Source organism: Natator depressus, chromosome 8 (genome assembly GCF_965152275.1).
Source record: "Natator depressus isolate rNatDep1 chromosome 8, rNatDep2.hap1, whole genome shotgun sequence".
NCBI classification, from domain to species: domain Eukaryota; kingdom Metazoa; phylum Chordata; order Testudines; family Cheloniidae; genus Natator; species Natator depressus.
In genome coordinates, this window is record NC_134241.1 from 21,619,475 (window position 1) to 21,645,332 (window position 25,858).

The 25,858-nt window shown below is 51.3% G+C and overlaps 1 protein-coding gene across 4 annotated transcripts in view; it reads left to right on the plus strand.

Annotated features, from left to right (window-relative positions):
• The window catches only part of ABLIM3 (actin binding LIM protein family member 3), a 107,837-nt gene that overhangs the window by 76,549 nt on the left and 5,430 nt on the right, over positions 1 to 25,858 (plus strand). Inside the window, exons 7-19 of one of the 4 annotated variants that reach the window (XM_074960586.1) lie at positions 4,590 to 4,677; positions 7,944 to 8,002; positions 9,578 to 9,649; positions 10,136 to 10,291; positions 13,298 to 13,327; positions 14,380 to 14,509; positions 15,515 to 15,613; positions 15,992 to 16,074; positions 17,529 to 17,579; positions 20,125 to 20,259; positions 20,595 to 20,659; positions 21,414 to 21,561; positions 24,936 to 24,965. In XM_074960586.1, the coding sequence (XP_074816687.1) occupies positions 4,590 to 4,677; positions 7,944 to 8,002; positions 9,578 to 9,649; positions 10,136 to 10,291; positions 13,298 to 13,327; positions 14,380 to 14,509; positions 15,515 to 15,613; positions 15,992 to 16,074; positions 17,529 to 17,579; positions 20,125 to 20,259; positions 20,595 to 20,659; positions 21,414 to 21,438 (993 nt within the window). In that variant the 3' untranslated portion in view covers positions 21,439 to 21,561; positions 24,936 to 24,965. Of the gene's footprint in view, positions 1 to 4,589; positions 4,678 to 7,943; positions 8,003 to 9,577; positions 9,650 to 10,135; positions 10,292 to 13,297; positions 13,328 to 14,379; positions 14,510 to 15,514; positions 15,614 to 15,991; positions 16,075 to 17,528; positions 17,580 to 20,124; positions 20,260 to 20,594; positions 20,660 to 21,413; positions 21,572 to 24,935; positions 24,966 to 25,858 lie in introns of those variants that run through there. The other 3 variants (XM_074960584.1, XM_074960585.1, XM_074960587.1) reach the window with 3 other exon arrangements.

A 25,858-nucleotide genomic window follows, 5' to 3' on the forward strand; every position in this document is an offset into this window, starting at 1 on the left:
TGGTTTCTGCATCCCAGCAGGGCTTTAGGTGTGATTCTTTAGTAGAAAGAAAAGGAGGACTTGTGGCACCTTAGCGACTAACCAATTTATTTGAGCATAAGCTTTCGTGAGCTACAGCTCACTTCATCGGATGCATAAAGTGGAAAGTACAGTGAGGAGATTTTATATACACTCAGACCATGAAAAAATATACATTGTAAGGATAGTGATCACTTAAGATGAGCTACTACCAGCAGGAGAGTGGGGTGGGGGGAGAGAAAACCTTTTGAAGTGATAATCAAGGTGGGCCATTTCCAGCACATTTCCAGGAGTTAACAAGAATGTCTGAGCAAAAAGAAAAGGAGTACTTGTGGCACCTTAGAGACTAACCAATTTATTTGAGCATAAGCTTTCGTGAGCTACAGCTCACTTCATCGGATGTCTGAGGAACTCTGTCCCTTTAATGGAGCTCATTCCAAGTGCTGTTTGTCAGGGAGGGCACTGCAAAGGAGGTATCTTGGGCTCCTCATGGTTCCCACGCCAGGTTAGTCCTAGACAGAAGGCATGGAGGGCTTTTCTAACTCCAACACCCTCAGGGACACGAAGGGGGCCTGAAATCCAGAGGTGCCAGCAGAGTGATCCTGCTGGCCACTGCTCTCACTCAACTTGGCTGTTTTTTTAAAGAAATTTTTCAAGTGAATTTAGTGTCCTGGAGAGGGGTCCTGTGTGTACCACCATGATGGGCACTGTATGGGCAGCTGCAGGGGAGTGTGCCTCGTTGCTGCCCTGGAGGGAGTGGGGTACCGTCTCCGTGGCTTCCCTGCTGAGCCAGCCGGCAACTGTGGTGGTAGCTGGGCTGAGGCCTCTCTCACTCATTCTGTGCAGGAGCCACCAAAGAGCCGGGAGATGGTAGTTGCTTTTGGTCCCCTACTGAACTGGGCTGGCTCCAAAGCAGTGAGTTTGAGGCGAAAATCTCTGGACGCTGGTACCAAGCCCCCTGGGCCATCCAACCCTTTCCCCATCCCCTTCAGGGGACTATCGCTAACAAGTGGCTGAAGCTGAGACTTGGGTGCTGTGCACTCTTGAGCGCTCATCCTGGCTCTGACACTGACTCCCTTTGTGACCTCAGCCAAATCACCTCACCTCTTTGGATCCATTCCATCAGAGGTCAATGTGCATGTGCTTGGGGAGCAAAAGGGCAGAGTTGTACCAGAAAAGTGATCACCAGGGGGAAATATAGAGTGAGAGGAGCTGCCTTGCCTTCCACCTTCTTGCCCCGTCCTGGGGCTGTTCTTCATGCTGCCACACTGCTCTTCTGCCTCCTCTGTGTCCACGTTACGCCACCTCACCAGCTTGTAACTGACACCACCGTTCACACCCACCTCCGTCATTGGTTCCTGCCTTAGCCTCCCCATCTGTGATGGGGGGATAATGATCCTTTCATGGCCTGCTGTGGGGAAGAATTGGTTCATGTCTGTGCAGCGTTCTGAACATCAGCCATGCCCCGTTAGTTGAGATCTCTGCTGCAACAGGCAGGTGGGATTCCCTGTGCTCAGGCAAGGGAACTGTGCAATAGTGACCAAGTGGGCTGGAAATAAATCAGCTGGGCTCTGGGGTACCTCTGGGCAGACTCTGTTACTGACTTTCATCCAGCTATTGGAATGGAGCTGAGGGAAACAAGGCATGGGGAGCGGATGTGCTGTGCAGTGAAGGCTGCAGAGGGATGGAGATGCAGAGAGCTCTTGGGGCACTACTTGACCTATCTTTCCAGAAAGCCAGTGCAGTGCCACTTCACAGTCCCTGCTCAGTCATGGCCTGGAATGTGAGTGACCCCTCACCTTTCTCCCATGTCTCTTCTGCTCCTGCATTGCTCTAAAGAGGGCTCCTTCTGCACCTCTGGCCAGCGAGTGCCAATCACAAACCAGTCACTAGGCTAGGGTGGGATGCTGAATTATTTTCCTTAAAGCAATAGGCTTTCATTGTCTTGTCTGGCAGAGCTCAAAATAGAAGAGGCTCCTTTAAATAATTTTAGGCCTTAATGAGCTTTCTTGCGCTATCCCATGACCCTCTGGGTGTTCCAAATGACTGTGAGTTGTGCAGTCAGCCTTGAATGATTAATGAATCTTTAAGGGACCCCACGTAATAATGAGTAGCTCTCTTCACTCACAGCTTCCATCAGGCTTTTACAATGGCTGTAATTGTAATCAATACAAAATAAACAAGATTGTTGCATTCTGCTTTGAAGTGTAATCACTTCTCCTTGCAGAGGGACTGTTGAGTTTTAAATTGTGGATGTTTGTTTCAGAGCTTGTGATTAAAGGGAAAGATAGGCCTGAATTGTGGTGTACTCTGCTCTGCACAGCCAAGCTAGTGTATCTCAGTGCTGACCGGCAGTGCCCCATCCTATTTAAGGCCTGTGTCTCCACACAGCTCAGCCAATACAGCTCAGTATTGACCTGACCTGCAGTAACCCTTGCTATTCCAGTCACAGGGTACACCTCCCCAAAGTGTCTGGAATAAAAATAGCCAAAGCCTTTCTGAACAATGAAAAATACAGAGCAGACTCCTGACAAATCCAAGGGGAGCGTGTTTTAGATTTTTAGAGGCAGGGCAGGGTTAGGATTTGCATAATCTTGAAACAATTGAACAGATTATTTAAAATATACAATATATTTAAAAGAAAGATATGGTCCAAAAGCATTCTGGACAGTGGAGACTGCTCCACTTGTCCTTGTTCATTTAGAGACCGATCCAGCCCCCACTGAAGGCAATGGAAAGTCCTCTGGACTTCAGTGAGAACTGGATTGGGCCCTTCGTTCTTCTGCACTAGTGTCAGATCCTTCTCCACAGCTAGTGCCACAAGTGGCTTTTCTGACTTTCGTCCTTTCTTTTGGAAGTGAAATTTGGCACTCGTGAGGTATGGATGCTGGGTTCGCAGCCCGAGCCCCTGAGCTCCTCTGCTTGTGTACAAAACATGGACTGTATGGGCAGCAGAGTGAGCTTCCCTCACACAGTGACCCTGCCAACATACCTGGAGAGGGGAGTTCAGTCTCCGTGGTCCATTTGGTCCTGGGCCTGTCTGATGAAGCTGCCAACCAGAAACAGACAGTTAATACCAGTCGCGTGGCTGCATTGCATGATGTTGACATCTGCTGCTGAGACCCATCCACTCATGTCATACACAAGCTGCAGAAGAGCCACTGGACAGTAACATTTCCATCTAAACCAATCTGGGTCAAACTGAAACCAAGACTAGGATGGTGAAAAGCTCTGTATACAACTATCAGTGCCCCATAGATAATCGAGTAAGAATCTTTCTCATGATGGAGTCAGTGATCCCCTCTTAGCAAATTATCCCATTCTCCTCATTGTTTCCTGATACAAGAGAAACAGTTAAGTTAGATACAGTAAATTACAACAGCCCTTCCTTCTTCTTTCATTCCCTTACCAGCCTTAATAGTCTTTCCCCCTTCTGACATTATCATAAAATGTCCCTTGGGGGTTACGCTGTATACAGCACAGACCAGGTCTCAGTACAGCCCAGAGCCAACTGCTGCCTCTGAGCTTGGAAGCCCAGCAAACGAGTCTATAACTGAAATTCTTGCAGACATTTTGAGTGGAAGCAAGCTACCAATTAAACCTATTATCCTTGTCAGAGTTCAGGGAGAACAGACCAGCTACATCACAACTGGAAAAATAGCAGGTTGCTATTTCTAAAGTTTGGGCATCATTTGCACTGAAGGCAGCAGAAAAGTTTCTAGAGAGACCCAAGAAATCAGGGCTGGGAAAAAAATAATAAAGCAGCAATGATTGTGGCTTTCACTCCATTGGAGTGGGTTGCAAAATGAAACCTAGTGAGCCCCTTGTACTGTTGTGGGTGTGTGTCTCTCCCGCTCCCAAGATGGTAAAAATCCCAGTGACAGTTTGCCAAACAGAAGACTATGGCACTGCTATGATATTTCACAGCTGTGACCCCCCTGGGCCAAAGTGGGCATTCTGTCCAACTCCAGTGGAAATGTTTGGGGTGGGAACTGGTGAAAAATACGGCTCCATAGCTGAACAATAGGACATTTTTGAGCTACGGCTACAGAATCCTTCCGAAAGCAAATGCAGAAATTGATCCTATAAGTCCTTGCTCACATAAGTAATACCGTTGACTTTGAGGTGTGCTTGTGGGAGTCAAAGTTTGCAGGATTTGGTCCCCAGTTTGCTGGTTTGGGGCTGCCTGGGCCTAATTCTCTGCTGCCCTGCACTTTGGATAGTCATTTACCCCACTGCCAGGTGAGTGTGAAAGGTAGAGCTTGTAGCATTGTACATCCACCTTGCGCTCAGTTTGCTTGCAGGAAATGGGACCCTGGACATGGGTTCTCTTCATACATTATGGCAAAGATATTAGTCTCCTAGTGAGTCTAGGGCGGGTCTGCCATCTGTGGTTCCTTGTTGGGGCCCCAGCTCTCCTTTGCTAGGCTCTTTCATCTTGCTTTGTGTTTTGCACTGCAAGCAAAAGGAGTGTGGAAGGGACTGGGCAGCTCACACTCAGAGGAATGGAGACAAAAGTGTATCTGCATTTTCTGCTTGCTTAGGAACCATTTTCCTCTGCTTGTTTGTAGGCAGGAGGGAAGCACTACCACCCAACCTGTGCCAGATGTGTCCGCTGCCACCAGATGTTCACGGAAGGGGAGGAGATGTACCTCACAGGTATGGACACCCTTGCCACAGGGAGAAAGCTCAGGCTGTGGGATGGGCAGATTAACACCTCCTCAGTGCCCCACAGATCTGTTGTCACTGAACTCTGCCTGTAACATAATTTGTTGAGCCCAGCAATGTCAGAAGTGTGGCCTTGTACAAATCTCCCCCAGCCGATGGTCACTAGTGTCACGTGCTAAACCAGCAATGCAGTGAACTGAACTGGGAGTGGGGTTACTCCAATCACAGCAGGCAGATGGAAATTGGCAGGCAAACTAGGAGTCGAAATCCCTGTGGTGACTTGCCCCAGAAGAGCCCTCTGGAGTGGCTATCACATTAGGCTCAGTCCTGGCTGGCTCATGCAATCATATCTCCAGAGCTGTTGCTAACTTGTGGTTAATGCAGGTTAGCTGTGTTCCAATGGTGTCAGAGAATCTCCCACTGGATCCCTTTGGGGATCATTGAGCCAGGTGGGGGATTCCCAGCCATGGCTAAAGAGCCACCAATCTAGGAACTTCTTTGGCCTCCAGCACTGTAGTGTCTAGAGCATTTCACACTGTTCAGAGGTTAGCCCTCGCCATCCCCTGTGAGGTAAGGAGCTGCCTCCTTGTTCCCATTTTGCAGTGGGAAGGCTGAAGCACAGAGAGAACAGGACCAGTGTTTTCATAAATGGCCACAGGTTTTGGGTGCCCAACTTGAGAAACAGACACACACAATCACGGGCCACTGTTGGTTTAAGGAACATGTTTGAGCTCTCACAGTGAGCCTGGGAATTGAACCAAGATCTCTTGGGTCCCACGCCAGTGCCTTAACCACAAAACCAACCCTCCTCTGTTTCCACGTTCTGCTGAGTGCGGCACTGAAGGGGTTAAGCCATGCAGCACAGGTAGTGTGGTTGACTGGTTTCAGCAAGAAGGAAATAAATAATCGGGTCTCTGGAGATGTTCATCCCCCGCTGAAGCTGCCTTTGGGGCTATTTCCAGCTCTGAGGGAGGATGTGTTTTCCCTTAGGTAACCTGCAGCTGCCTGTCGCCCTGAGTCATTAATTACCCCTGTAGGTCTGTGGGGTAATTGCAGGGCTGGGTCCCTCCTGCTCCCACACTGCAGGATTTGTGGCAGGAGCCCTCTGCCCGGGGCTGACTGACTCCTCCGTGAGATGCTAATCGTGTTGGCACGAACACAGGGGAGTGGCCATGCTGTTAGTGTCATGCTGGAATGTCAGCCAGCATGCTTCCAGAAGAGTGCCCCTTGTTTGGTGGAGAGGGAGGGGTGTTTTATGAAAGCTCTGCACCTGGCTGTCATCCCTAATGCATGGCCTGTGACAGACCGGTGCTATCATGGCATCCAGGGGCCCAAAATGTGACACCAACAAATGGGTGAAGGAAGAGAAGGGGTCTGGTTTTCTGGCATTGATAATTTATGAACCAGGACTATCGGATCGATTGTGTTGGGTACATGCCCAGTCTGGGGCTGCTACAGCCACATTCTCTTGACTCTGATCCTGAATTCCCTTGGGGGCTGGTTCCTGATCTCACAGGTGAACGTCTAATGTTACCAGCCAAGACCTGAGTTCAAGATTCTGTGTTGCCCCAGGAACAGCTGATTCCAATATGGCCACCTAAAGCAGGGATGGGGCAGGACAATGCTCTGCTGTTTCCAGGAAAAGCACGGAATCCTGAACACAGGTCCTGGTGGGCAGGTAAATGGGGAATGGACTTTCCAGTCAAGGTTTGTTGTTTCTGTCAGTTTTCTACCTGCAAGTTCCCTTTCTTCTGTTTGAAAGTTTATTTTTAAATAATCTGTTCCTTCACCTCTGAGGTGAGCTATTTGTCTGGCATTTGGCTGGTGGTGTTTTAGTCTTCTATCGACCCATCCGCACAATCAGATTCAACAGTGAATGACTTATGTAGCCAAGAGAACCGAGGATCTGTGAGCTTACACTGACCTTTACTAGCCAGTAATCTCGGGCTTTGGGAGCTAGAGAGGCTGCAATGGATTGGAAAGGAAGATTTATGCATTGTTTTGAGGCATATTACAGCACTGGTCATATTACAGCACTGGTCCCGTGCCTCTGCCTTGCCCTCCTATCCATCAGCCCCAGTCCAAGGACATTCCTGTGGCCACACTATAATATAGAAGGTGCCCAGGAAAGTCAATAAACCTGACAAATCAAAGACGAACAAAGACATTGCTGGGCCTGGGTGCCTGTCGCTTTCCTCCCATCCGGCAGCAGCTGTGCAGCTATGCCGTCTAAGTCTTACTCAGTATTCCATCAGTGAGGACTCCATTGGAATGTCTTGGTGATTTGATGTAGACTCGCACCATTTACAGGCTCACAGGGTCTCCCATTGACAGACCCATACGTGTAGGAGGGGGATGTTGCACTGGCTTGTTATCTGTGGTGACCTGGATTCAAGTTCAAGTTTACATCACAAGTGAAAGGAATTTGCTGGTCTCCTCCTAATTCTGAAGGAACATTATCATCCCTGTTCATTGTTTTACAATGTGCTTGGTGCTGTACAGGATTCAGATCTCAAAACAGCCCCTGCCCCAAAGAGCTGACAATCTAAAACAGTGGCTCTCAATCTTTCCAGACTACTGTGCCCCTTTCAAGAGTTTGATTGCTCTTGTGTACCCCAAATTTCACCTCACTTAAAAACAACTTGCTTACAAAATCAGACATAAAATATAAGTGTCACACCACGCTATGAGTGAAAAATTGCTAACTTTCTTATTTATGCCATATAATTATAAAATAAGTCAATTGGAATATAAATATTGTACTTACATTTCAGTGTATAGTATATAAAGCAGCATAAACAAGTCATCGTATGAAATTTTAGTTTGTACTGACTTCGCTAGTACTTTTTATGTAGCCTGTTGTAATACAAGGAAAATATCTAGCTGAGTTGATGCTGGAAGACCTCTGTGTACCCCAGGGCTATGCGTACCCCTGGTTGAGAACCACTGATCTAAAAGATGCATATGACTTCCAGGCTTTGCTCCCAAGAACCCGAGTACTGGAACAGCAGGAGATGCTGCAGACCAGGTTTGGGAATTCTCAGCGGAGCTGTAGGATCCAGGAGTATAATAGTGGGGGCAGTTGTAAGGCAGGATTGAAGTGCATCTGCAGAGCTTCCAGGACTAAGCTAGCTGGGTGTGCTGACAGTCAGGATGAAGGGGTACTATTACATCTGGTTCTGACTGTGAGTGGAAAGTTTGTCTCTCCAGTGGAGTGTTGAAAGGCTCTGATCTTCTGCTGTTCTCCTGGCTTTCAGGTTCTGAAGTGTGGCACCCGATCTGCAAACAGGCAGCGAGGGCAGAGAAGAAATTGAAGGTAAGCTGGAGCATCAGAGGTTCATGATGGAGTCTGTGACAGGTGGCTGGGCCAGAAGCACGTTCCAGTGTGCCTCCAAGACAACCAGACATCTCTGAAAGTGCCCCTGAGAGCTCTGGTCCCTGGCTGGAAATGAGTTATGGGGGGAAGACCCAAACTGAGGGGGACCTGCCATACCAAAAACACTGCAAGACTCTGGCCCAAGGGTCAGCACATTCAGCCTCCTGCTTTCCAAAGGGTCCTCTGCAACCCAGAACTTTGAGGATCCCCCTCCCGCCTCAGAGGTTTTGTATTGCAGCCATCATCCTTCTAGCCATGGTGAGTCATGGGCAGGACTCCATTTGAAGAGCAGCTGCAGCTCTGTAAATGTCTGCAGGGAGTGCTGTTGAGCAGTGTGAGGAGGCATCATTTCCCCATACTCCATATGGCATTTCCTCCTCCCCTGCGGAGAGATGCTTCCAGGCCCAGCCCACAGAGTCAGAGACCGGCCAGCCTCTCTGTGCTTTAGTGGGTGTTTGTTTGTTCCGATTGTTAAATTGTAGGTAGACACAAACCCAGGAATGTTCCAGGCCAGGAGAGCAGTCACCATATGGCCCATCAAAGCTGCCTGCCTCTGCACCCTTCAAAACATCAGGATAAGCCAGATCAGTCCCTTGCTTCCCTGCTGTCTCAGTGACAGCTTGACAGCCATACTGCAGGATGCAAGCTGCTGTAAAGCGCCTTTCCATCCTGCTGGAAAGTTTGATGACTTGGCCTGCTCAAACCTCTTCTTTGTGCGCTGTTCAGAAGAAGCACTGGGAGGCCTTTGTCCATGGCAAGGCTGCTGGCCATGCTCACAGTCCTCAGGTGCACGTTGAACATGCATTGTCGGTTGTGGTGCAAGATGCCAGAGCAATGCCGGAATAAACCATGCCTGCCAATTCACTGACAGGCCGTTGTGGGGATTGGTCTGAAGGACTGAAGTCCTCACTAGAAACAAACTTTTTATGGAAGCAAACCCACAGATTGTAACAGTCCTCCCCCCTCTTGCCTCTTCTCCCTTCCAAGCCCTGCCCCAGGTTCCCTCTAGTGTTCTCTAGCCTGTATTGCAGTTACTCACTGCTGCTCTGTTCAGTTACCGTTAGGTATGATTAACAGCGGCATGTGTGTCTGCAACCAGCAGACAACATGCTACATGTCTTTCAGAATCATTCGATTTTAATGGGCAGGGCCTGTCTCACTGGATCTGAATCTGGCCATTAAAGTGAACTGCACATTTGGACTATGCGAACCCAGACAGAATGCCGATATACAACAATCTTAGTGGTTAGGAGGGAGTACAGAGGGCATTGCTGGGCAGTTTCACGGGGTTATAGCCTGCTGCTGGGGGTGTGGGGGACTTTGGGGGTGCTGTCCTTGTCCTGGAGTTATACAGTGGGGGAAAATTCAGCCCTGATATAAGCAAGTGAAATTCAATTGACTTCAATGGCGTTATGCCTGCCTTGTGCCAAGGCTGGATTTGGTCCCTCAGTCTCCATGATTTGAATGACGGTCAGCTTCAGTTCTGAACCAGTTTGTGGTTTTCTATGCACACAGCACAGAAGAACATCAGAAACCTCCATCTCACCCCCTGGTTCCAGTATTGGTTCCCCCAACCGAGTCATCTGTGTAAGTACAGCTCTGCCGCACAGTCTCCAATGTGATGGGGAAAGGGTGGCTCCATGTGTTCCAGCGGGGACAGGAGGAGGAGATCTCCCTGCACAGATCAGGTTGGGAGCAGCGGGTTCTCAGTTCCAATTTGCAATGCAAGCGATGGGGATGGGGAAGGGGTCTTGGGGGGTAAGTCTACCCTTAGTGTCTGCCTGCCTTGACTTCAGCAGGCCCTCTGTGATGAACGGGAAATCTCGGAAGAGTATTGCCAAGGCAGTTCAACACCATAATCCACCCAGCCCTTTCCCCACTGCAGCCTCTTCTCATCCTGGGAGAATGTTGTGCCTCTCCTGAGGACATCTCCTTACATTTTTCCCTTTCCTGTGGTGACACATCAGTTTGCTCTGATGGGAGCTTCACACTGTATATTCCAGCCTCCCTTTCCCTTTCTCCTCATCTTTCTCTCTGTTTCCATCTCTCTGCCTCTGTCTCTCCCTCTCCTAGGCTAAAGTGGATAATGAGATCCTTAATTACAAAGACCTGGCAGCTCTTCCCAAGATTAAAGCCATCTACGAGGTGCAGCGTCCCGACCTCATTTCCTACGAGCCCTATCACAGATACACATCAGACGAGACGCTGGAGAGATATAGCTATGGGGAGGTACTGAGTCTTGGCATTTGCAGACAGGGACCTCAGGATCTGATGAGGGTTATGGGGTGGTGGGTGGGATGACACAGATTCTTATTACAGTTTGGTGGGTGTAAATCCTGAATAACTCCATTGGCATTAGTGGCGTTACTTCAGATTTACAGTGGGGGAACCAAGAACAGAATCTGGCCAAGAACATCTCCAAGGAGGATTCTTGTCTGTCGTCTGGAAATCCAGGATGGGCCGGGACAGGAGCCTTGGCTTCAGCCTCCTCCACTGTGGGCCACAAGATTGAGAGCCAGAAAACGGCTACAGCATCAGTTAGCCACAATCTACAAGGCTGCCCATGCTGATGGAGGCCATTAGCGATGGCCACACCACGTAATCTGAAGGGAATGTTTTGGGGAGAAAGGCAGCCCCAAGGAATGGCTCCTCTGGAGAATGTCCCCTAGTCCATCTGAGCCCAGGAAATGAAAGAGGGGGAAAGGGTGTCTCCGCAGCACCCTCAGCCCCAGCATAGACTATAAGGACAGATATGCAGCAGGATCACTCTACGGGCACCTGAACTGCTCACACACCAAATGGTGCTGTTGAAAATCTGATCCTTAACTGCAGCTATTTGCCCAGCAGTCCATTTTCCAAAGAGCACCCTCCCTTGCTTAGATGGGTGTAGGACAGTGTCACCGGATGGCCTGCTGCAGGGAAACCTCACCAGTGTCCGCAGAGCAAGGGCCTAGGCAGGACAGCCCTTATCTAACGCTGCCTCCGCTGGATGGGAACGGGAAGGGGGCAGGGAGCTGAATGGTGTTGTCCATGTCCATGGGGATATTAGAAAGAGCTGTGTGGAATGAAACCAACACAGCCCTTGGCATGGCACTTCCCCTGCTCTACTCCTGGAGGTAGGACTGGGACTGCTGGACAATTTCACCCACTTAAATGGGAAGGAGATGAGTGCATGGATTTGACCTGAAAGGAAGCCAGGTCCTGCCTGATCCAGCTCCCACTGAGGACTGCAGAAGCTGAGGGCAAAACTGGGCCCTTTAAAATAGTCACAGAAGAGGCCTTTGAAATAACTGGCAACGACTTCTCTGAAATCTCCAGTGTGAAGCAGGTGCCAGGGTTCATCATGAGCCAGCCATCCAGAGCATTCCACTGTCTGTGACCTCTGCACCAAGGTGGGAGCAGTGACGCTGTCCTTTGTGTGCAGCGTTCTAGAGCTGTATGGGGCTCTCACCTGCCCGTGAAGCATAGCTCAGGACACAGGCTCACTGTGTTGTGTTGATTTTCCTAATGGCCTCAGATCAGGGCCTTGGGGCACTGAGGGCCTGGTTCTTCTCTCCCTTACACCTGTGTAAATTGAGATTTAGTCCATGGAGGTCGCTGACATTCCACAGTGTAAAACTGGTGTAGGCAAGAGGAGAATGTGCCCCTGGATTCTGGAAAGCACCTTAGGGGGGAAGCTAAGAAAACTCCCCTGCTGGCTTCTGGATTCCTTGTACCTCTGCTTTTTCTCAGTTGTGTCTTTGTCCCAGGTCTTAGGGTGGTTGGCTTGTGAGCTGGCTAAGGCAACTGCCCCGAGGCGCTCTACAGCACTGTACATTGGGGGCTCTGCAGCCTTTCATCTATATGAGCTGTGCCTACAAATGATCTCTGGATAAAGCAGAGAATGCAGGTTGCCATGTCAGGGCCTCTTGTGCACAGCGACATGGCCTATGACACAGACAGAGATGGCATGCAGTGACACAGACCTCCAATGCCAGGGGATAGTGCAACTGAGAGGGCAACAGAGAGGTAGCATGGGAAGCTACTGTCCGTCAGATGGCTCAGCAACATGCTGTTACTGAGGGCTCACAAGGCTGTGAGGTGGGGTTTGGAACCTTTTGCTGTGGGTGGGTCTTGCTGTATTTGCTGCTGTCTGGTATAAACCCCTGGATTGATGCAATTTCAGTGTGTTGTACAGACAGCCCAGTGCTGCTCTTGGTGGCATGTTCTGACCCCTGTATGTGCATGGTAGGTCACGAGGCTGTGTTTCATAGTGGGATGGTGTCTCCTCTGAACCCAGCTGACCTCGCTTAGCTCCCATCTGTTTTTATCCTCCCCATTGAGTTAGTTGTGGCTGTTTCACCAGCTCCAAGGGACGCATCAGCGAGGAGCTTTCATAGCCAGACATTCGCATCTGGAGCTTCCCAGGTTCAGCCTGTCCCTTCTCATCCTCTGAGGGCATTTCTCCTCACCTTCCCCATCTGTGCAGCTGCTGTAATGTCACCATTTGTATGTGAAACTCAGACAGTCAGGAGAGAGGAGAAATCCCCTCTGAACGCTAGGGTCTGGGTTGGCAAGAGCAGGACCCTCTTGGACTTAGCATTATATCTGGAGTCTCGCTACAAGCATGCAGAGCTGGGCTCTTTGTGAACAGGTCAGACTCCGTAGACACGAGCAGGCAAGGGGTTGATTTACGGACTCCAAGGGCTGGTTGTTTCAGTTGTTTCTAAACTGGGAAAGCCAAGCTTGGATGGCTTCACAATCCCATACACTGTGTATCCCAGCATGAGGGAAATACCAGTGTGGCCATGGGAGCACCTGCCTGCCAGCTCCAGTGAAGGGGAAGGGGGATATTCTGCATCAAATGAAAGAAGCTGAAGAATTCCCCCAAAGTCTTTCTTCCCTTCCCCAGGAGATGGGGGAGAAATGAGTTGCTCCCATGCGTTCCTCCACCAGGCATTTCTCCTGGAGCAGTGGCTGGATGGGATCAAGGCAGCCCCGCTGCACTCCAGCCTGGACTCCGAGTGGCTGAGGTGGAGGGACAGGGTGCTATGTATTTCGCATCGATGGAGCCTTCTCTTCCACAGGCTTCCCTCAGTGCCTGGCCATTTTAATGAGGTTGTGGTTTTACTAAGAGGGCTGTAATTTTGGGCAGATGAAGTGCTATGAGGTCCGGGTCAGTCACATCGACCATTCATCATGTCCCTCTCTCTTCTCTCCCTCCTGTGCTGTCTCTGGACCTCCTGCCCCCTCCAGTCCCTTGGAACACTGTCTCCATATTCTCAGGTAAGCACACTGTGTTCTGGAGACCTCTGGGACCACAAGGCTGGAGGTGGGTGGGACCTGCGTGGAATTATAACTGAAGGATTTGGCTGGACCAAGGGGACCCCTCATGCCTGACAATGCATTTTCTGAATGGAGGCAGTTGTTGGGCTGAATCCCTTCTTGGTGTAACTCTATTGAAGTCAGTGGAATTACTCCGAGAGTGAATTTGGCTTGTGATGCTAAAACAGTAATTCTACTGGAAGTTGCTTTCTTCAAGTTAGGACTGCAGTGCCGGCCCGACAGTCCTGCCATGCTTTCCTGAGATTGCTGTGGAACAGGGAACAGGGCCCGGGTGCTCAGCCCTGATGTAAGAGGGGGGAGATCTTTGTTACACAAAGGTGGGCCCATCAGTTGCATCTTGGAGCAATGTTGACAGTTTCTGGAGAGAGCTGCATCCAGTCCTCCTTGGCCAAAGCAGAGGGGTGGAGGAGGAAGCATCACGCTTTTGGGGACATTGTGAGGGGAACAAACAGGGAATTCTCCAGGCACCAAGAAAGTCAAACCACCAAATAATGGGAATGTGGTATTTCTCAGCGGCTCTGCTTGCAAAGATCCATCGCAGGGGACACACACGACTCCAGTCAGCTATTTCTGTTAAGCCCCATGCATGCTGAGAGGAGCAGAGCTCACATGGGAGATGCATGACTTGTTGTCTCTAAGTGCCAGATGGTTGCTTTGCACTGTACACTCATTCCACAGCCACACACAGGCCTGTGCACCACCCAGCTCACCACACCCACTGCACCTTTATATCACAGAGGCTTTACCCTGTCCAGGCTGAGAAGAGTCAGTGACCCTGGCTGCCATGGGGGGAGGGGAGAAGTTTCCCTGAAGGAAAGAGAAGACCCTATCTTCCTGAAAAGCTGTGACTCTGCCTATACAAACACCTCCTTCCCCCACTCTATGACTCCTTTATGAGGCCTTGTTTCAGCTATCTCCATGCCCCACAGCCTGAGGCGCATGTACCTTCTCCGACCCATGCCCTTTATTCACATCTCCTTTCACCCATCCAGGATATCTATGAAAGTATTGACATACGACAGAGACGGGCCTCCAGCCCGGGCTACATCGACTCCCCCACCTACAGCCGCCAGGGCATGTCTCCCACCATCCCACGCTCCCCACATCATTACTACCGCTCAGGTAAGGACACTGGCCCACCCCCCACCAGGCCTGGCCCAGGTTAAAACAGCCAGTGGAGAGCAGCAGAGCAGCGTGCTGGGATCACAAGGACACGCACACCTCTCCCGGAGGCCTCGGCCATCCCCTTGGCAGCAGCGCAAGTCATGTTGGGGAAATCCCAACTCCGAACAAGGAGGAGTTAAATTCGACAGTGCCTGTAGGATGCTGGGAAGGGGGATTTCCTCTCTGAGGTGTGTGTGCCCGAGAGAGTGGAGTGACCTGCCTTTGGCTGCCTCATGCACAATCCAGTTCAGCTAATTCCGCTCCCTGGGGCCTTCCTCCTGTCTCATAACCAACTCAGTCACAGCGTCACCCCATCACTACAGAAAATCCGAGATGGTGGCTCCATGCCGGCACTGGAACTAGAGGCGCAGCTGATGCTCGAGTTGCTTATCCTGGGAAGCGAGGGATGCATCAGAATGCATGTACCTGTCAACGTGGGGGGTGACTCCTCACACACACCCCGGCTAGCCCATCTTCGGGTGAGGAAGCAGGGCACAGCTGTACCTTGAAATCTGGGGGGAGAGGCGATGGGCAGGAAAACCCAGAGAGAGATGAGTCTGGCAGACTGGTTTCCCCCCCGTGTTGTTCAGTAAGGCTCCAACCCCTGTAGATAAAGCTCTTAGCACAGTCACCATCAAAGACTGCCATACCAGTGAGAATGACAGGGTAATCCTGGACAGGAGTCTGGGGCCCCTGCAATGGGTTCTGGGCTAGGCCCCTGAATGGCATGCACCCGTGGATTTCCCTCTGGTTCCCGTCTACCCCTGTCTGTAAACCCTGAGTTCCTCCCTCACGACGTGTATAGGAAACCCCACCCCCATCCATCCATCCCTTCCCTCCTCCCCAGCCATTGACTCACACGTGGCTTGCTGCTCTTCTAACATGGCTGCATTTAACACCAGTTTTCTTCTGCCTCTTGTTCTCTCTCAATCACTGTCACTCCCTCTGATCCGCACTTTCCAGGCACAGAGAGTGGGCGCAGCTCCCCCTACTATAGCCAGTTAGATGTGAGGTCTTCTACTCCAACCTCATACCAAGCTCCCAAGCATTTCCACATTCCAGGTAGGCTCTGGAGACCTCCGGCCTGTGGGGAGCACTGTGTCTATTGCATGCATGTATGTGCTGTATGTGTGTATCGCATGAGTAGCACCACTGCCTGCCTACAGTCAGCTAGCAGCAGCAGGACACGTCCTACGGTAAAGGCCATCCATAAACAAGACCTGCAGCTTTAACCCCACCTAAACTTCCCATCGTCCAGAGTCTGCTATACCTTCCCCTGCCATTTCCCACTGCCTCCTGCCCCCCACAAAGTGAAATTCCCTGCAAGGACCCTGCCCTCCCTTCCCTAGCAGATCACAAGGCAAAGCTTTTCTGATTAGAAGCTTTTCTATACCCATTCTTTACAGATGATTTATTTTATACTCCTCCTACTCCCCCTAGGGCCCGGTGCACCCTTCCCCCAGAGTCTTCTGGGCTTGCCAGATGGCTGCTCCCCTCCAGCAGGGACTCCAGGGGGCCACCAGGTAAGGCCCACTGCCCCCTCAATCCATCCACAGATCTTCGGAGGGGTTGGGAGGGCAACAAGCACCTGTCCCACTTCTTCAGGATACGCATTAGGGCAGCAAGAAGGTACTCACTCCCCCTCCCAGCTGCAGTCACAGGGACAAACTGGACCATTCGTCAAATCCAAAACTATCCACTCAGTCCACGTAAAGCAAACCCACCCTAATAAGTTCAAGGGACCTTGACCTGTGCCCCCTTCTAAAGCCATTTAACTGGCTCTCAAGTTCACCTTCAAGATGGGCCTGAACCAGACCCCCAGACTTGGGTGGTGGGGTGCTGACTGCAGACCTAGATTCCTTATGTTGCAGTTAGCCCCTGTCTCTAGAGTGGGCCGAGCTGGTGACCTGTGATCAAAGGCACCCAGATTTTGCGGGAGGTGTTTAAAAAATCCAGGCCACCTTTAGTATGCACATACACAGTGCAGAATTAGCATCTCTCAAGGTGGATACCAAAGGCCTGGACTGGAGCTGCAGCCTCACAGCCTTCTCCTCATGCTCGCCCATGTAACCAATCCATGGCAGCAGCCACCACCATGGTGACCAGCTCTACACACACCTGCAGGGTCCCATGCTCCTTGCAATGGCCCTATCTCCACCCTCTCCCTGTCTGGCCACCCCACCACCACAGCTATATGTGGTCCCCTGCCCGTTTGCTGATGTCTTTTATGGATGGCCCCATCCCTGCTCCGCCAGCTCAGCTGATAGGCCCTAGCGCTGGTAGGGTAGCTATAGGCACAGTCTCCAGGTTGCTTCCCCTTCCCAGCTAGCTCTATTTCCCTTGCTGAAAGAGGCTTTGGCTGATGATGTTGGTTTGCTCTCAGGTGGATCATGGATAGTTCTTCTAGATGCCTGCACCCCCAAGAAATGATCTCCCTCCTGAAAATCCATCAGTAACCACTCCATGGGGCTGACTGACAGAGACGTATCCCCAGATCCTGGGTCTCTAGGTGTCCCCTCTCCTTCTTCCCCTCCAAGACACCTTTGTCTGAGAAGAGCCAACAGTGGGGACAGGAAGAAGAAGCATCTGCCATTCTGTCAGTGCATGGTGTTAACACTCAGCATGTTCACTGCATGTTCTCTAGCACACACACGACCTCTCTACCCTAGGGTTTTCTGTAGCACCCATCACCATAGTATACGGGTGCTTAGCTTCCAAAACAGGTTTAACCCTCTTTCTCCCCCACCTCAGAAGCCAAACCAGACACTGATCCATCTTTGATGAAATGCCTTGGAATTAGGTTGCATTTTTTTGCTTAAAGTCCATGGAGGTGAAAAACGTTGAACGTAACAGATGAGTGACTGGGGGTTTGCACCTCCTCTTCCATGCCCTCTCCATATCCACTGTTCCCAGCAAACACACACTGACTTCCATGTCCTTTCTTTTCTTTTCTTTTCTTTTCTTTTCTTTTCTCCAGCTGCCGGAGAGAGTAACATCTACCGGAAACCCCCCATCTATAAACGACACGGTATAGTCTGAGTGTTGCTTTGGGGTGATTGCCAATTACTTAATAGTCCTGACATCGGAAGGGCCAGACAGAGATTAGGGACCAGTTACGCTGCTGAGTAACTTCTAGGACTAGGACAGGGTTACTCCAGATTCTCACCGGTGTGAGACCGAGATAAGATTAATCTAGGACAGAGGGGAATGGCATTGTTAGGCAGAGGGTTAGGTTGTGGGGATGCCCTGGCAGGCGCAGGAGGAGGTGGCGAGAAAGGCTGGATGTGCTGGCAACGGTGGTGGCTGCATTTCCTCGGGCGTGGGATTTAGTGCAGGCACAAAGCTGTGACATTTCACATTGCCTTCAGCAAAAAGACCAGGAGGTAGGAGTGAGAAGTTGAGTGGCACAGGAGATCTATCTGCTTACCTGTCATTTGGGGGTTCAGTCCCCTCCTCAAATATAACACCAGGTTGGATATTTGTCTCCAGTGCTCAGCAGTTGCCAAAGCTGGGAAAGCAGGTGCTGTAGGTCAGGACTGAGGGACGGTGTCAGAGTATGGGGGGGACAGGGACTGGAATGGCAGGGGATGAGAGGGTGCTGCAGGTCAAGAGCCTGAAGGGCATTAACAGCAGAGCGTAGGGCTGGAATAAGAGGCATGCTGCGGGTCAGGGTGCACTGGCAGAACTGTGAGGAGAGAGGAGTGAGCAGAAAGTGCTTTTTTTACACTAGCCATAATATAAATTACCTGGAAAAAACTAAAAAGGGAATCCCAATTTCCTGAAAACCCCTGACCGTCCCAGGCGGACATTACAGATTGAAAGAGAGTGTTGGTAACCTGGAGAGAGTGATCCAGTGAGGGCTGGGGTTGTGGGAGTGGGAGATGTCTGGGGAGGTGGCCCAAGGGCGCCTGGCACCAGCCAGGCCCTTGCTGAGGAGGGCTTGTTGTGTGCTCACCAACTTGCTTCGTGTACCAGCTTTCCCTGTGAAACCGTAACTCTGTCTCTCCTTTCTCCCTCCGTGCGTCTCTCCTGTCCTGTCTGCCTAACACCCTTAACGCCCCCTGCTGACTGTCTGCACCCCTCTGCGCTGTAAGTAGCTGCCTTTGCCGTGTTCTCTGGACTGACCCCTGGCACGTTACTGGGGGGCTCTGAGCACTCTTAGCTGGCCAGGCCTTGAGGTTGAGTTTGGCACCGTCTCTCTGAGCTCACCATAAGCCCAGGTGGCAGCAATCCTGCCGGGGTGCTCTCTGCCCCTCGTGTGCTTGCTGAGGAAGAGATTAGTTCTGAAGAGGCAGCCATTTTGTTTTCTTAACCATATGAGCAGGAGCCTCCAACGTTTGGCCGTCTGGCCTGAAGCCAACCTAGAGTCCTTTTGTGCACGGAGGGGTGACCCCATCCCACTGCTGCTGCAGGCTGTAGCTCTTCAGCATAGGAGCTGTGGGCCTGTATTCATGGCTGTAACTAGAGCCAACAACATTGTGCATGGGGCTCCCCTTACACACACACACACACACACAACCCACCACGTCACCTCCCCCATCCCTTCAAACACGCCCTTTGGGAAGCTCACGCCTTCCCTCTGCCCTGTCCCGGGGCTGTGCCCCTTGCCTCTGGATCTCTGCTCAGGCTCAAAAAGTCCCCAGGGCACTTTTACTGCCCTTTTCTGGTGATGACATTGCATTCCTGGGGTGAGGTTACCTAGGGAGGGAGGAGAAGCTGGTCTCAGTAGCGCTAGTGTTTTCCTGCTTCCTTGGTTGGTGCAGTAGGAAAATTGTACGTTGAAGAGGAAGAGTAAGAAATTAGTACCAGCCAGCATCACAGTGGGCTCTGGATCGGCACCATCCTGGTGGCTACCTTGTAACTCAGCCTGGCAGCCAAAGGCTCTGCATCATGATGTCATGGCATTTGCACCTCAGCGCCATGGACTCAGAGCAAGATGCAAGGCTGGCGTGGAGTGCAGGGGACAGAGCCCTGACAATCCGAGTGCTTGGCAACCTATTCCGACCCATTCTCTACGGAGCTGCTGTGTGCAGCTGAGCCTGGGGCTGGGTGCTGGGAGCTACAGGGTTCTGTTCCCAGTTCTACCACTGCCCTGCTGCATGACCTTAACTTCCCCTCTCTGTGCCCCCGCTTCGCCATCTGTAGAATGGGGGTGATGCTACTGACCTCCCGGCGGTGCGAGGTGTGATCAGTTAATGTTTGTCCAGCACTTTGACCATGGACTATTACCAATCAGGACAGGAGACCTCAAGCCACTGGGGAGAGTGGAGCAGGGGGATGTGCCACACCCCCCGCTGGAACTCCAGGTCCGGTGGGTGACCCATCAGCCTCAGCCAGCTCACTACCTCCATTGGCTGCCCTTTACTTGGGGGACATACCTGGCCCCTCAGGCTTTGGGGAGAAGCTGTTCTCTCCAAACTGTTCTCTCCAAACTGAAGCCAGCTGGGGGGGCTCCACTTACTGGAGTTGGGAGGCACTTGGTTGTCTGTGTGGGACAGCCATGGTGATGCTGACAGCATCTCCTCCAGAACTTGGGTTTCCTTCCTAAATCTCACGATCTGTTGCTTTTGCAGACAATCCACCTGCAGCCACCAAAAGCAAAACCAGCGAAGACATTGCACAGTCCTCCAAGTACAGCCCAGCCTATTCCCCGGACCCATACTACCACTCGGAGTCCGAGTACTGGCTTTTCCAAGGTTCGCCCAAAGGTAATGCAGGGAGCCCAGACCTGCCCTGGGTGCGGCCAAGGCCACAGGAAGCCCAATAACAACCTCTGCATGTGTCATTTTCTGGGAGGAGTTGACTTTGAGCCCTTATTCCCCAGGCAAGGCCCAGTGCTGAGGGCATGTAAGTTAAATCAAGGGTAGGCACCAATGGAAGATGATGACACATCTAGGACCTGAAGTCCCCTCAGCCTTTGGGTTATTTGCCATGCACATTCACCTTGGGTCCCAGCGCTAGCAATCCCGCCTGGGTGTCTGCCTGCTGTTTGTATTTGTCCATGTTGTGCATTTGACTGGGCCTGCCCCCTGTCTCCTTGCAGTACCGCGAGCCCGCAGATTCTCATCAGGGGGAGAAGAGGATGGGTTTGACCGGGGGATGCACAAGGTGAGTGGCTTTATCTTCCCTTCCCCACTGACCCACTGGTATCTCCTCTCAACTCCTCCCCTGAAATGCAACAGAGGAGATAAGAGGAGAGCTGGTGGCGAGGTTGGAGGCCACACGCCCTGGCAGGGATCGTGGCAGAGAGCCAGGAAAGACTGCCTTGGCCCAATCTCCTTGTTCGGAGATCACAGCTGGGGTAAATCTGTGACATCTGCTTTTTCCAGATGCTTCTGCCCCAGGAGTGGGTCTTGTGCCATCTACATGCTGTGGGCCCCTCCATTCCAGGCTCAGGCCTTCCCAGGGGAAGCCGGTGCACTAGGCCGCCCAGGCCCACTTGTTACTTGGTGCCTTCCTTCCCTTCATGGACTTTCTCCTTCCTTGCACAGACACCCGCAGACCTAATGACTTTGGCTAAGAACCCTCTCCTATGAAATGTGACCAGGGGCAGGGTGGAGCTGACATATGGGGCAGGTGTTGCTTGGGGAGGGGAAGGAGCCAATGTGTTCACCAAGGGGCACCAAGCCCTCTTTGCTGGCTGGGTGCTGGGTTGGATGTGAGAACCACAGGGAGGGCTGGCCTTACCTGCTCTGAGTGCAGGACCAGCAAACTCCAGCATTAGTGGCATTGGGTGCTGACACCGTGACGGGGTGGTGCTGCCGTGGTAACGTCAGCAGCTGTGCTGCCGCTGCTGGTTGGCAGAGAACTTCCCGTCCGTGTCTGAAGCGTTTTCCTTTCCGTCTCCCCTCGCGGTGCCTAGATCCAGAGCGGCATCGGCAGGTTGATCCTGAAGGAAGAGATGAAGGCACGATCCAATTCTTACGCTGACCCCTGGACGCCGCCCCGCAGCTCAGCCGGTAGCAGAGAGGCCCTGCACACAGCCGGCTACGAGAGCTCACTGAACGGCTGTAAGGAATGCGAAGAGCACCATAGCAGCAGCGGGCAGGCTTCTCGGATCACACAAGATGAAGAGCTTGTGGTTTCTAATTGGTTGGGAGCTGGCTGACATTTGGGGTTGTGAATGAGATAAACAGTCTTTCACCCCCAATGCCCAGATGTACACAGGCTGGATCGGATCCAGCCATGTGAGCGTGAAAGGATCCATGGGGCTGGTCAGCAATCTCTCCCAGCAGGGGGCTGTTCTGTGGCCAGGGGTGGGGGGTGGGGGGGTGGAAATGAGTTGGGGGGTCTCAGACTATGTGGCCACATCACAAAAATTAGCCATTGGCTTTGCTATCTCTTCTTCCCACCACATACTGTGTTCCCACTTCTACTTCCATTACAAGGGCACGACCTGGCATGAGGTGTTGGCATGGTGGGGAAGAAAGGACACCTGAACCAGAGCCTTTCAGCACGGCTGGAGAGGTTGGATGTTTGTAAGGGACATAGTTTGCCCCAAGAAATTAGTCTTGGACAATTCTTTCCCCTGCTGGCTGCATCAGGGAACCATCTGTCCTTTACACACACTCCCCTAGGCGTGTGTACAAGGCCAAGTGTTTGGGTCTATGCTTCAGGTATTTGGTGCTTGTGTTTGGTTTTTTGAATGCCTCAGGGAGCCAGAATAACATCAGATCCGTCTGTTAGGGTATTTGAGCGCCTAGATGGTGGAGTTTCAGAGTAACAGCCGTGTTAGTCTGTATTCGTAAAAAGAAAAAAGAAAAGAAGTACTTGTGGCACCTTAGAGACTAACCAGTTTATTTGAGCATGAGCTTTCGTGAGCTACAGCTCACTTCATCGGATCCTTGAGGAGACCAGAGCTTGAGTTAGTTTGGTCCCATAGCTATATCCATGAGGCAAAGAAATGACAAACACAAAGACAAATACAGCTCCCGAGATCATTGGGTTTAGCTGAGTTTCTCTGGGAGCCCCTTGTCATTGTGAGTTAGGGGTGCACGTTCGTAGGGCTGCCACGCAGTCAGTCCCACCTTCATTTTCTGTGGACTGGGAAATTCAGGCCTACAAAGAAATAACACACCTGCAATTGCACAGTCTGGTCACTAGATGGCACCGTAGCCAACTTGGCAGCTCATCCTCCATTTGGCCTCTTGGTTGGACTGAGTTCCTATGGAGGAGTTAGCTGGCTGCTCTGGTGCTGATGCCCCTGCCCGCTATGGTGTCTCCGTAGTGCCAGTCTCTGAAAACAGGGATATTTCAGGGCTGCTTGGAGGCAGGTCTGCCAGGGGATATAAGGCATGGAGTAGGGGGAGGTTCCTGCCCATGCACAAGCCCTGCTGCTCTGGCTGAGGTCCCATAATTGCATCAGCTCTCAGAGGGAGGGAGCAGTAGAGGCAGAACCTGCTGCCACTGTTAACAGACAGGTTAGCAGTTCTCCATACGGCCAGAGTAACTGTGGCCTTAAAAGGCAGCTCTGAGCTTCCCAAGGCTGCAGTCTCGTCAAGGCTTCAGATGCAGTCTCCCCTCTGCAGATGGGCAGAGCCACCTCCCTCAGCCCCAGTGGCCAAGCTCGCAAGATGCTGCAGGAGCTGCGAAGAGTGACATGGAGGATGGGCCCACCTGCATCCGTGCTCTCGGGCCTTTGTAGAGAGGGAGCATGTCTAGTGGTTAGAGTAACAATCTAGGCATCAGGAGCTCTGGGTTCTAATCCCCACTCTGCCACTGACTTACTGTGTGGTCCTTTCTCGCTCTGTGCCTCAGTTTCCACATCTGTAAAATGAGGGCCAATCCTTCTGGGAATATGGGTGGGAGGGTTTGTATTAATTTAGATGGAATAAAGGGGCACAGAGAGTTAAAGGTGTTAACATGACCCGGTCTCTGTCCAACATTAAACAGTGTTAAACAAGGTTTGGTGTTTGGTATATAGAGACTTCAGTCAGTCTGTTTAGTACCATGGCAAACACCCTGTTAAAAATCCTTAGTAACCTGTTATTAAAGATACAGAAAAAGATGGAAAACTAGTTAAAGCATTTGAAATGTCAAATATTAAATTAGGCTTTCATTTTAACAACGTCCCTCATTCCCTTTAAAAAAAAAAACTTTGTTTGACAGTTTCTTAGGTGGTATGAGAGATGGTAATAACTGTCCTTTTTAGGTAAAAGAGAAGAAGTTAGTTGAGATGGGCTGGAGCTGTTGTTAAAGTCCAGTCCCATTTCCTGAGAAGAGAAAACAAGATAAACACAAAAAGGGGAGAGAAAAGAACAGCAACGATGGAAAATGCAGCTTCTGTCTCTGGTTCTGACTTTCACTTGCAACCTCTCTGCTGGAGACACACAGGCCCATCACATGGTTTTATCAGCCAATCGGAGACCTGGAAAACTCGTACCAGCATTGCGCTGTTTAGAGCATTGCTTTTAGCTGCCTCTTTCTGGTCACAGGCTTACAGCATTGTTGCAAAATCCATAGTCTTGGCCAGCTAAGCCTGACAGAAGCTAAAAAGGAGAGAGTTAGGAAAGAGAGGAAATTAGATGGGCAAGGAAGAGGACATATGCCAGGGAGGAGAGAGAGAGAAAATCTCACCTCCCAGGTGATATTTGGGATTAGGCTGGAACTGGTGGAAGTTGCGGTGTCATTTAGGTCCCTGTCTCTGGCCCAGTCTGATCAGGACATCTCTCAGAATTAGGACAAAGAAGGTCCAGGATATGGTGGGGTTGGCAGCCATGATGGTGAAGCTCTCTCCAGCAGTTAATTTTCCCCCAGTGTCTCTTTCATTAAGGACCCCAAAAGGGAGTGACGGGTGGAATAGCCCATCCCTTCATTTTGTCCACCAATTAGGCCTAGTTTCTGACACACCAATTTTGGTTCACTGATTTCTGGTTCCACACTTTTCTTGTTTATCGCGCGTGAACTTAACCAAGCCCTTGCGTTAGATCAATAGGCCTTTGTGTGTGGACTTGTTCAGTCTTTCTGGCTCCCTGGCATACCTGTTCCCATCAAGATCTGTTGTTACAGCTCATTGTGACCTTTTCTAAACTTCCACTCACTTGTTACAGCTGAGCTCACAGAGTAAGTCTGCAGGCCCAATTCCCACAACAGGCAGGAAGGCTCAGCTCACCCATATTCATAAAGCACTTTGAGATGCTCACTTGGAAGGTGCTGTGCAGAGAAAGGGTAAATGCTGTGGAGATGAAAGCGGTGGGAGGGAGGGTGGGGTAGTGCTGGGAGAAGCAGAGAATGCTGTGAAGTGAGGTTGTCCTTGGCCATGGAAGCAAGGTGAGGCATGCCGGTCTCTGAAAACCCAGATCCTCTTGCCTGGTAGGGCTTTTTATCACAGTAAATGCCTTTCTGCCTCTGATGTGCTGACTTTCCGCTTTGTCTCTCATTGCAGCTCCCCGGACACATTACCTGGCTGACAGTGGTATGTATATCTTCCCCCTCCCTTCCACTCTGTGATCCTCCATCTGCAGGCCTTGTGAAAGTGGGGTGGGGAGGGGGTTTTCCACTGCAGGCAGAGAGGCCAGGGTGGCTTTTCCTTTAGGAAGGAGTGTGGTCTGGTCATAAGAGCATGGGAGTGGAAGTCAGAACTCCGGGGTTCCAGTCTCTATTTTGCAGCTGATTTGCTGTCATCTTGGGTAAGTCCCTTCTCTCTCAGACTTGCTCTACACTACAGAGTTAGTTCAACATAAGACAGCTGATGTAAGTGCCTTACTACATCAACATCATAACTCCACCTCCACGAGAGGCATAGGGCTTATGTCGGTGTAGTTAGGGTGACACAGGGTCTGTGCAGATGCTGAGTTCCTTACATGGGCTGTTGGCTGTCTTGTCAATTCCATGGCTTTGCAGGACCTGCTGCCAGGCCTCCTCTCCAAGCTTCTGCCAGTCATGCACATCCTCACCAGGAGCACTTTCATCAATTGCAGAGTGGAAGCGTAGTGGGCTGAGACCCCAGGCTCTCAGCTCCGCACAGGTCCCTATTGGGAACCCTGCTGCCCACTAGGGTCCCAGCTTCTCCCTCCCCACTGGGAACATGGCAGCTGACTGGACTCTGGATGTGGATCTCCCCGCTGGAAGCAAGAAGCCCTGGGCGGCTTCCCCACTGCTCCCAGCTGGGAGTAGGAAGGTGAGAAGCCCCAGGGGGCAACTAGGCTCCCGGCGGGGAGCTGTGCAGAGCTGAGAGCCTGGCTGTCTGCCCACTACACTTCCCCTCTTCAGTCAGTGGAAGTGCTCCTGGTGAGGACGTTCACCACCAACAGAAGGAGATTTGTGTGGGCATCGCCCTATGTTGACCTAAAATAGGTCGACTTAAAA